Here is a 12,211-nt window from a genome sequence, read left to right as displayed (position 1 = left end):
TTTTCTTCCCTTTCCCTTTCCCCTTCTTCCTTCCTTCCTCCCTCCCTCCCTCCCTTCCTTTTTTTGTGAGGACATTCAAGTTCTACTCTTTTAGCAAATTTCAATGGATTAATACTGTGTTACCAACTATAGTCATTATGTTTTACATTTGTTCCTTCAAGACTTTATTCATCTTATGGCTGAAAGTTTGTACTGTTTTACCAACCTCTTCTTATTTCCTCCACCCTCTAGCCCCTTTAATCACTTTGCTGCTCTCTGTTTCTATGAGTTTGACATTTTTGTTTATGTTTCACTTATTTTTACAAATCCAATAAAGGGTTTATATTCCTTATTGATAAAGAGCTAATGTAAACTTGCAAATTTGAAAAGGGGTTAATATCCAAAGTACACAAAGAATGCAACTCTACAGCAAAAAAGAAAAACAAAACCAGTTGATTAAAAAATGTGCAGAGGAGCTGAATAGACATTTTCCAAAAAGATATATAAATGGCCAACAGACATATGAAAAGGTAAAATGACTAATCATCAGGAAAATGCAAATCAGAACCACATTGAGATATATCATCTCACAACTGTGTTAGACAATTATCAAAAAGTCAAGAGATGATAGATGTTGGCGAGGATTTGGAGAAAAGGGAATCCTGGTGCCCTGTTGAGAGGAATGTAAACTGGTACAGCCATTATGGAGAACAGTATGGAGATTCTTCAGAAAGTTAAAAAAAAAGACCTACCATATGATCCAGCAATTCTACTTCTGGGTGTATATCTAAAGGAAATGAGGGGCGCCTGGGTGGCTCAGTGGGTTAAGCCGCTGCCTTCGGCTCAGGTCATGATCTCAGAGTCCTGGGATCGAGTCCCGCATCGGGCTCTCTGCTCAGCAGGGAGCCTGCTTCCCCCTCTCTCTCTGCCTGCCTCTCTGCCTACTTGTGATTTCTCTCTGTCAAATAAATAAAGAAAAACTTTAAAAAAAAAAAAGTGTTTAAAGGAAATGAAAACAGAATATTGAGATATTTGCACTTCCATGTTCATTGCAGCTTTACTCACAACCGCTAAGGTGTGGAAACAGCCCTAACTGTTCATTAGTGGATAAATGAAGAAGATGCATATATGTATAATGGAATATTATTCAGCCATGAGAAAGAAGGATACTCTGTCAATTTATAACAACATGGATGCACCTTGATTTCATTATATCACACAGAAAAAGACAAATACAGTTTTTTGTTTGTTTGGTTGTTGTTTTTTTTTGTATGTTGAACATGATTTAGTTGTTAAACTCATGGGTTATCTGTTGTCTCAGCCATTTCACAAACACATACAACTGCTGGATTTGGTTTTGTGTCTGCATTTTGTACTTGTCTCTTTTACTTGCTATTAGTGTATCATAGATCCTTTTTTGATACTGTTAATCCCTCTTCACACTTCTCCTATTATGGGTAGGGAACCACCCAATTGTAATAAAACTACAGGGATTGAGTGAAGGATAAAGAAGTTCAGTTTGAGGGGCGCCTGGGTGGCTCAGTGGGTTAAAGCCTCTGCCTTCGGCTCAGGTCATGATTCCAGGGTCCTGGGATCGAGCCCTGCATAGGGTGCTCTGCTCAGCGGGGAGCCTGCTTCCCCCACCTCTCTCTCTGCCTTTCTGCCTACTTGTGATCTCTGTCAAATAAATAAATAAAATCTTAAAAAAAAAAAAAAAAAGAAGTTCAGTTTGGCTTCTCAGAGTCCCTTTTCTCTGCTTTTTTGTCAGCCATGTCTGTAATCTGTGAGTTTGGGACTGATTCTTGTTAGAAGAGGATTTCACATAAGTCATCAAGACTGTTAATAGTAGGGATTTAGTTGATATCAAATGATTCTGTAGTGCTTTTTGATTTTGTTAATTTAACTTTCTGAACAAGCCAAGTGTTAAGACCACACAGAATTCCAGTTTAAGTATCGTATAGAAGTAAGGTTGACAAAAATGTGGTAGGTATTTTTCCAAGTACTTTGCCCTCATACCATTGACATACCCCCACTAATTCATCTTGCTGTTCTTTCCAGTTTAGACACATGATCCTTGTCTTAGCACTCGAGACAGACATTGCCCACCAATTAAGGTAGAACTATGGAGTATGGCCTATGCAGATCAGAAGGAAGTGTTTCTAGTTACCTAGCTAGGGCACAGCCACTCAGTCATTATATTCCTCAAAAGTTCTAACTTGAAGACATGATATACAAATAAGTAAAATGAGAAAAACTTCCAAAGGTAGTAGGATTTTTTTAAAAAGATTTTATTTATTTGACAGAGATCACAAGTATGCAGAGAGGCAGGCAGAGAGAGAGGGGGAAGCAGGCTCCCTGTTGAGCAGAGAGCCTGATGTGGGGCTCAATCCCAGGACCCTGCGGTCATGACCTGAGTCGAAGGCAGAGGCTTTAACCCACTGAGCCAGCCAGGCACCCCAGTGATAGGATTTTTATTACTAACTAAGTAAAGTATCAAACCAACAAGAAGAATCCAAACCAAAATAAACTTATAAAAATACAGAGTTCTCCAGCTCCCTCTCAGAGATCCTGTCCGGTAAAAATGACCATTAAAGTTATTGAACATACACACATCAAGAATATGCAGACTGTAGTCTTTTAACTTTTGAAGTCAGTGAGGAATGATGTGAGATTGACTTAGTCTCTGAGTTATTAACACTGAGGTGATGCCAGCTGGATGTCCATGACTCTCTTAAAATCTCATTTTACCTTGTCTGTTACTGTAGTGCTAAGGAGGGCTTTCCTATCCCCTTTATTAAAAAAAAAAAGAAAGAAAGAAAAAGAAAAGATCATAGTGAGAAAGGTAAGTGATAGGAAATAGAGTGGGTCTCTCTCTCCCTCGACTGAGGTACTGACACAACAGATGTTGGGTTCTTCATTAAAGCGCAGGGTTTACAGAGGAAAGCATAGTTGGTTTCGTTGTTTGCATCCCTTGCCCTTTTAGGGAGTGTGAATCAATGAAGGGAGCCAGGAATAAAGGGAGAGGGTTTGTGAGAATCTTTGGTGAAAGCTTTGCTAGGCTGTGACGGGGAGGTGTGGTGAATGTGTATTCTTCTTCAATCATAACTGGTGAGTTTGGCCTCCTTAGAGCCACCAGGTAAAAGTGTTCCTTGAATTTGTGAAACAGAAACCATGGCACCTGAGAGCACTGTGGTGTACATTGACATTAAAGGCATCGGTCCTTCGAAAGATGTTTCCTGGGACCAGATAAGCACCTCACTGGAGAGAGCAGGCTCCAGGGTATTGTAAGTTGTATGCAGGGTGACTGGTCACCTACAGTCATAGAGCTCCAATAGAGATCAGAGAGTATTTTTAAAAAGATGGAGTGTTGATCTTGGACCACATTGCTTAGTATCTTTCTTTCTTTCTTTCTTTTTTTTTTTTAATCATTATATCTCTTTCTATTTCTTCAGTTTTTTTAGAAGTTAAATTCAAGTTAGCATATAGTGTAGTATTGGTTTCAGGAGTAAAATTTAGTGATTCATCACTTAAATGTAACATCCACTGTTGACCACAAGTGCCCTCCTTAGTGCCCACCACCCCCACCCACCACCCTCCAGCAATCCTGAGTTTGTTGTCTATAGTTAAGAGTCATTTATGGTTTGCTTTCCTCTGTTTTTACATTGTTTTATTTTTCCTTCCCTTCCTCTCTGTTCATCTTTTTTTTTTCTTAAATTTCACATATAAGTGAAATCATACGGTATTTGTCTTTCTCTGACTTATTTCACTTAGCATAACATTCTCTAGCTCCATACATGTCATTGCATATGGTAAGATTCCTTCTTTTTGATGGCTCAGTAATAATCCATTGTGTATATATACCACATCTTCTTTTTTTTATATATTTTTAATTTTTTATAAACATATATTTTTATCCCCAGGGGTACAGGTCTGTGAATCGCCAGGTTTACACACTTCACAGCACTCACCAAAGCACATACCCTCCCCAATGTCCATAACCACACCCCTCTTCTCCCAACCCCCCTACCCCCAGCAACCCTCAGTTTGTTTTGTGAGATTAAGAGTCACTTATGGTTTGTATCCCTCCCAATCCCATCTTGTTTCATTTATTCTTCTCCTACCCACTAAAGCCCCCATGTTGCATCGCCACTTCCTCATATCAGGGAGATCATATGATAGTTGTCTTTCTCCGCTTGACTTATTTCGCTAAGCATGATACACTCTAGTTCCATCCACGTTGTCGCAAATGGCAAGATTTCATTTCTTTTGATGGCTGCATAGTATTCCATTGTGTATATATACCACATCTTCTTTATCCATTCATTTGTTGATGGACATCTAGGTTCTTTCCATAGTTTGGCTATTGTGGACATTGCTGCTGTAAACATTCGGGTGCACGTGCCCCTTTGGATCACTACGTTTGTATCCTTAGGGTAAATACCCAGTAGTGCAATTGCTGGGTCATAGGGCAGTTCTATTTTCAACATTTTGAGGAACCTCCATGCTGTTTTCCAGAGCGGTTGCACCAGCTTGCATTCCCACCAACAGTGTAGGAGGGATCCCCTTTCTCCGCATCCTCGCCAGCATCTGTCATTTCCTGACTTGTTGATTTTAGCCATTCTGACTGGTGTGAGGTGATATCTCATTGTGGTTTTGATTTGTATTTCCCTGATGCCGAGTGATATGGAGCACTTTTTCATGTGTCTGTTGGCCATCTGGATGTCTTCTTTGCAGAAATGTCTGTTCATGTCCTCTGCCCATTTCTTGATTGGATTATTTGTTCTTTGGGTGTTGAGTTTGTTAAGTTCTTTATAGATTTTGGACACTAGTCCTGATATGTCGTTTGCAAATATCTTCTCCCATTCTGTCAGTTGTCTTTTGGTTTTGTTAACTGTTTCCTTTGCTGTGCAAAAGCTTTTGATCTTGATGAAATCCCAATAGTTCATTTTTGCCCTTGGTTCCCTTGCCTTTGGCGATGTTCCTAGGAAGATGTTGCTGCGGCTGAGGTCGAAGAGGTTGCTGCCTGTGTTCTCCTCAAGGATTTTGATGGATTCTTTTCTCACATTGAGGTCCTTCATCCATTTGGAGTCTATTTTCGTGTGTGGTGTAAGGAAATGATCCAATTTCATTTTTCTGCATGTGGCTGTCCAATTTTCCCAACACCACTTATTGAAGAGGCTGTCTTTTTTCCATTGGACATTCTTTCCTGCTTTGTTGAAGATTAGTTGACCATAGAGTTGAGGGTCTATTTCTGGGCTCTCTATTCTGTTCCATTGATCTATGTGTCTGTTTTTGTGCCAGTACCATGCTGTCTTGACAGCTTTGTAATAGAGCTTGAAGTCCGGAATTGTGATGCCTCCAACTTTGGCTTTCTTTTTCAATATTCCTTTGGCTATTTGAGGTCTTTTCTGGTTCCATGTAAATTTTAGGATTATTTGTTCCATTTCTTTGAAAAAGATGGATGGTACTTTGATATGAATTGCATTAAATGTGTAGATTGCTTTAGGTAGCATAACATTTTCACAATATTTATTCTTCCAATCCAGGAGCATGGAACATTTTTCCATTTCTTTGTGTCTTCCTCAATTTCTTTCATGAGTACTTTATAGTTTTCTGAGTATAGATTCTGTGCCTCTTTGGTTAGGTTTATTCCTAGGCATCTTATGGTTTTGGGTGCAATTGTAAATGGGATTGACTCCTTAATTTCTCTTTCTTCTGTCTTGTTGTTGGTGTAGAGAAATGCAACTGATTTCTGTGCATTGATTTTATATCCTGACACTTTACTGAATTCCTGTACAAGTTCTAGCAGTTTTGGAGTGGAGTCTTTTGGGTTTTCCACATATAGTATCATATCATCTGCAAAGAGTGATAGTTTGACTTCTTCTTTGCCAATTTGGATGCCTTTAATTTCCTTTTGTTGTCTGATTGCTGAGGCTAGGACTTCTAGTACTATGTTGAATAACAGTGGTGATAATGGACATCCCTGCTGTGTTCCTGACCTTAGCGGAAAAGCTTTCAGTTTTTCTCCATTGAGAATGATATTTGCGGTGGGTTTTCATAGATGGCTTTGATGATATTGAGGTATGTGCCCTCTATCCCTACACTTTGAAGGGTTTTGATCAGGAAGGGATGCTGTACTTTGTCAAATGCTTTTTCAGCATCTATTGAGAGTATCATATGGTTCTTGTTCTTTCTTTTATTGATGTGTTGTATCACATTGACTGATTTGTGGATGTTGAACCAACCTTGCAGGCCTGGAATAAATCCCACTTGGTCGTGGTGAATAATCCTTTTCATGTGCTGTTGAATCCTATTGGCTGGTATTTTGGTGAGAATTTTCGCATCTGTGTACATCAAGGATATTGGTCTATAGCTCTCTTTTTTGATGGGATCCTTGTCTGGTTTGGGGATCAAGGTGATGCTGGCCTCATAAAATGAGTTTGGAAGTTTTCCTTCCATTTCTATTTTTGGAACAGTTTCAGGAGAATAGGAATTAGTTCTTCTTTAAATGTTTGGTAGAATTCCCCCGGGAAGCCGTCTGGCCCTGGGCTTTTGTTTCTTGGGAGATTTTTAATGACGGTTTCAATCTCCTTACTGGTTATGGGTCTTTTCAGGCTTCTATTTCTTCCTGGTTCCGTTGAGGTAGTTTATATGTTTCTAGGAATGCATCCATTTCTTCCAGATTGTCAAATTTGTTGGCGTAGAGTTGCTCATAGTATGTTCTTATAATAGTTTGTATTTCTTTGGTGTTAGTTGTAATCTCTCCTCTTTCATTCATGATTTTGTTTATCTGGGTCCTTTCTCTTTTCTTTTTGATAAGTCTGGCCAGGGGTTTATCAATTTTATTAATTCTTTCAAAGAACCAGCTCCTAGTTTCGTTGATTTATTCTATTGTTTTTTGGTTTCTATTTCATTGATTTCTGCTCTTATCTTTATGATTTCTCTTCTCCTGCTGGGCTTAGGGTTTCTTTCTTGTTCTTTCTCCAGCTCCTTTAGGTGTAGGGTTAGGTTGTGTACCTGAGACCTTTCTTGTTTCTTGAGAAAGGCTTGTACCGCTATATATTTTCCTCTCAGGACTGCCTTTGTTGTGTCCCACAGATTTTGAACCGTTGTATTTTCATTATCATTTGTTTCCATGATTTTTTTCAATTCTTCTTTAATTTCCCCGTTGACCCATTCATTCTTTAGAAGGATGCTGTCTCCATGTATTTGGGTTCTTTCCAAACTTCCTCTTGTGGTGGAGTTCTAGCTTCAGAGCATTGTGGTCTGAAAATATGCAGGGAATGTTCCCAATCTTTTGATAATGATTGAGTCCTGATTTAGGACCGAGGATGTGATCTATTCTAGAGAATGTTCCATGTGCACTAGAGAAGAATGTGTATTCTGTTGCTTTGGGATGAAATGTTCTGAATATATCTGTGATGTCCATCTGGTCCAGTGTGTCATTTAAGGCCTTTATTTCCTTGTTGATCTTTTGCTTGGATGATCTGTCCATTTCAGTGAGGGGAGTGTTAAAGTCCCCTACCATTATTGTATATTATTGTTGTTGTGTTTCTTTGATTTTGTGATTAATTGGTTTATATAGTTGGCTGCTCCCACATTGGGGGCATAGCTATTTAAAACTGTTAGATCTTCTTGTTGGACAGACCCTTTGAGTATGATATAGTGTCCTTCCTCATCTCCTATTATAGTCTTTGGCTTAAAATCTAATTGATCTGATATAAGGTTTGCCACTCCTGCTTTCTTCTGATGTCCATTAGCATGGTAAATTCTTTTCCACCCCCTCACTTTAAATCTGGAGGTGTCTTCGGGCTTTAAATGAGTTTCTTGGAGGCAACATATAGATGGGTTTTGTTTTTCTATCCATTCTGATACCCTGTGTCTTTTGATTGGGGCATTTATCCCATTAACATTCAGGGTAACTATTGAGAGATATGAATTTAGTGCCATTGTATTGCCTGTAAGGTGACTGTTACTGTATATGGTCTCTGTTCCTTTCTGATATACCACTTGTAGGCTCTCTCTTTGCTTAGAGGACCCCTTTCAATATTTCCTGTAGAGCTGGTTTGGTGTTTGCAAATTCTTTCAGTTTTTGTTTGTCCTGGAAGCTTTTAATCTCTCCTTCTCTTTTCAATGATAGCCTAGCTGGATATAGTATTCTTGGTTGCATGTTTTTCTTGTTTAGTGCTCTGAAAATATGCCAGCTCTTTCTGGCCTGCCAGGTCTCTGTGGATAAATCAGCTGCCAATCTAATATTTTTACCATTGTATGTTACAGACTTCTTTCCCGGGCTGCTTTCAGGATTTTCTCTTTGTCACTAAGGTTTGTAAATTTTACTATTAGGTGATGGGATGTGGGCCTATTCTTATTGATTTTGAGGGGCATTCTCTGCACCTCCTGAATTTTGATGCTCGTTCCCTTTGCCATCTTGGGGAAATTCTCCCCAATAATTCTCTCCAGTATACCTTCTGCTCCCCTCTCTCTTTCTTCTTCTTCTGGAATCCCAATTATTCTAATGTTGTTTCGCCTTATAGTGTCACTTATCTCTCGAATTCTCCCCTCGTGGTCCAGTAGCTGTTTGTCCCTCTTTTGCTCAGCTTCTTTATTCTCTGTCATTTGGTCTTCTATATCGCTAATTCTTTCTTCTGCCTCATTTATCCTAGCAGTGAGAGCCTCCATTTTTGATTGCACCTCATTAATAGCTTTTTTGATTTCAACTTGGTTAGATTTTAGTTCTTTTATTTCTCCAGAAAGGGCTTTTATATCTCCTGAGTGGGTTTCTCTAATATCTTCCATTCCTTTTTCGAGCCCGGCTAGAACCTTGGTCATTGTCATTCTGAACTCTAGATCTGACATATTACCAATGTCTGTATTGATTAGGTCCCTATCCTTCGGTACTGCCTCTTGTTCTTTTTTTTGTTGTGAATTTTTCCGCCTTGTCATTTTGTCCAGATAAGAGTATATGAAGGAGTAAGTAAAATACTAAAAGGGTGGCAACAATCCCAGGAAAATATGCTTTAACCAAATCAGAAGAGATCCCAAATCGTGAGGGGGAAGAAAGGGGATAAAAAGAGGTTCAGAAAGAAAGAAAGAAAAAAAGAAAGAATTCAAAAAAGAAAACAAATGAAGAAAAGTATAAAAAAGAAAAAATATATATGTTAAACTAGTTAAAAAATGTTAAAGAGGAAAAGGTTAAAAGTTAAAAAAAAATTTAGCAAAAGAAGAGAAAAAAGAAAAAAACATGAAAAAGAAAAAAATTAAATTAACTGCAAGACTTAAAAATCACAGGGAGAAAGCCATGAGTTCCGTGCTTTGCTTTCTCCTCCTCTGGTATTCTACTGCTCTCCTCGTTATTGAAACCGCACTCCTTGGTAGGTGAACTTGGTCTTGAATGGATTTCTTGTTGATCTTCTAGGGGAGGGGCCTGGTGTAGTGATTCTCAAGTGTCTTTGCCCCAGGCGGATGCACCGCCCTTACCAGGGGCCGGGCTGAGTAATCCGCTTGGGTTGCTTTCAGGAACTTTTGTTCCCTGAGCACTTTCCATAGAGTTCCGGAGGACGGGAATACAAATGGCGGCCTCTTGGTCTCCGGCCCAGAGGAGCCGAGAGCCTGGGGCCCCACTCCTCAGTGCGCCCTCAGAGAACAGCGCCCAGTCACTCCCGTCTACCTGACCTCCGGCCGCGCTCCGAGCTCACCGAGCCTGTGACTGGTTCAAGGTAACCCCGAGCTGTGAGCTTACTGTCGGCTCTGTCTCTGTAGCCGGCTTTCTCGTTCCAATATCCGCAAGCTCTGCAACAGTCAGACACCCCTGATCCTTCTGTGACCCTGCGGGACCTGAGGCCATGCTGACTCTGTGTGGGCTTCGCCAGGGTTTAGCCTCTGGAGTGATGTCCCACAGCGGAACAGACTTTTAAAAGTCCTGATTTTGTGCTCCGTTGCTCTGCCGCTTGCCGGGAGCCAGCACCTCCCCCTGGGGTCTATCTTCCTGTTGCTTTGGATTCACTTCTCCGCCAGTCCTACCTTTCAGAAAGTGGTTGTTTTTCTGTTTTCAGAACTACTGTTCTTCTTCTCTTCAATCTGCCGATGGATTTGTAGGTATTTGCAATCTTTAGATAAGCTCTCTAGCTGATCGCCTGCTAGCTGAAGTAGTCTCAGCCTACTACTTCTCCGCCATCTTGACTCCTCCTTCCTATACCACATCTTCTTTATCTGTTCCTCAGTCGTTGGATATTTGGGCTCTCTCAATAGTGTGGCTACTCTTGATAATGGTGCTATAAACGTTGGGCTGCATGTTCCCCTTCTTAATCAGCATTTTTGTATCCTTTGGGTGGATGCCTAGTAGTATAGTTTCTGCGTCGCAGTTAATTCTGTTTTTAACTTGTTAAGGAACCTGCATACTTTTCCAGAGTGGCTGCTCCAGTTTGTATTCCCACCAGCCTCACTGCTTAATTTCTGAATTGAGGCTGTGCTTGTAGTAATGTCACAACGTCTCTCAGAAGAGAGTGAGTAGAAGTCATTACACCTGCCCACATTTTCTTCCAGGGTGGTGATAATCCCCACTTCCCCCAGTCTTACTTCAAATACACTGGGCTATACAACAATGCTGTGATATATGGGACTGGGGGAACACCTTTCAGTCAGAGGCGACAACAAGATCAGAATAATGAAGTAAAAATTAACATGATGTGTGCAGGAAAGTATAATCCTAAATTGAAATTGCTAAAGCTTTAGTTTTAAGGATTAGAGTAGCAGGAATGAGTCCAAAGAGATAAGCAGGTTTGAATCACAGAGAGACTTGACTATAGAACTTGGGCTTCATCCTGTGCAGATGAACAGATAGGGATATGGTGAGGGCTGCTTGCTCATAAGCCTGTAAACAGGGTTTGCCCATGTTACTTTTGCTCTTAGACACAGCTTTCTAACTTCCAGCATGGAGCCTGAACTGTAGTAGTTTTTATTATTTGAACAAATAAACGAAATGATCCACAAGTTGGTCATAAAAATGTAGGCAAGAAAGTAAGCTGCTGGTAAGGTATTGCCTGTTACAAACTTTTCTTAAAATAATATTCTAGATATAGACATCTAAAATTAGTATTTTATAATTAGCTCTAATTTTTATCAGTAGGCATTAGCATTTTTAAAACAATTTTCATACAAGTCTTGAACAAAAACCATTTTAACAAACTAATGCTCTTAAATTTCAGTGTATCCAAATTTTGATTTTTATCCATTGAATAGAGAATGATTGCATATTTAGATAGATATCATGAACTTTAAACTCTATATTGATATAATTTCTGTATTTTAATTTCATCTTTATACAAAGCTTATATGATAAATCAGCTGCAGTTTAGGAAATATACTTTGTATACACATGTAAATATAGAGTCCATAACGTATGATGTATAATTGTGATGGTTTATAGTCATGCTTATTATCCTAGGTACTCTGGGATGTCTGTTGCATTATTGTAGTAATAGCATTTCAAGTATATTTTAAACCTTTTTTCTCCCTTAGAAGTAAATTTCCCCAGAAGGACTTAGAAATTCTGTTTCCTGGAATGAGTGCTGATTTTACAAGTGAGAATTTTTCAGCTGCCTGGTATCTTATAGAGAACCACTCAACCACCAGGTCAGTGGATGTTCGACTACTGATTATTCATGGTTTCATGTGGATGTACCTAATAGGATTATATAATAATGTGGGTTTTAGGTCTGCCTCTGCCACTAAGGACTCTGCCATAGTCCTTTGACTTTAGGTGAGATCATGAATATCGCAGAATGTTTTCCCCCTTATTTATGAAATAGTATTATTAATTAGCAGATTCTTAATTCCTGCTATCTTATTGTTTCTGTATGATTCATATTTGTGCAACACATTAAAATTTTGTGGAGTCTCAACTGGGTACCTAAACTGATGTATCTAAATGTGACCTTTCTCTTTTCAAATCATACAGCTTTCAAATCAATGTGGTGTAAATTAGCAGCTTGCCTCCTTCCCTAGAACAAAGGAAGATGAGTTGATTTGTCATTTTGCAAAAACTTGCCTTAAAATTAAACAAAAAATGGTCAAGGTCGTATATCCAAATTGAAGTCTGCTTTTACATGCTTTTGTCTGCTAATTACATTTTACCACATTTTACCACACTCTGTACAAGAACATGTTTGTAACTTTTTTGCAAGATTGATTTAAAAAACTATATTTAGTAACAGTGTTTGAATAAATGAATGGT

General features: G+C 39.2%; 1 protein-coding gene across 2 annotated transcripts in view; it reads left to right on the top strand.

Moving 5' to 3' along the window:
• Positions 1 to 12,211, top strand: part of EXOC2 (exocyst complex component 2) — a 295,982-nt gene that overhangs the window by 73,985 nt on the left and 209,786 nt on the right. For both annotated transcript variants that reach the window (XM_044257816.1, XM_044257809.1), the window contains exon 5: positions 11,497 to 11,610. In XM_044257816.1, coding sequence (XP_044113751.1) covers positions 11,497 to 11,610 — 114 coding nt within the window. The remainder of the gene's footprint in view (positions 1 to 11,496; positions 11,611 to 12,211) is intronic.

This window comes from Neovison vison, chromosome 1, assembly GCF_020171115.1.
Source record: "Neovison vison isolate M4711 chromosome 1, ASM_NN_V1, whole genome shotgun sequence".
NCBI classification, from domain to species: Eukaryota; Metazoa; Chordata; class Mammalia; order Carnivora; family Mustelidae; genus Neogale; species Neogale vison.
This window is presented reverse-complemented; position numbering and strand designations above follow the sequence as displayed.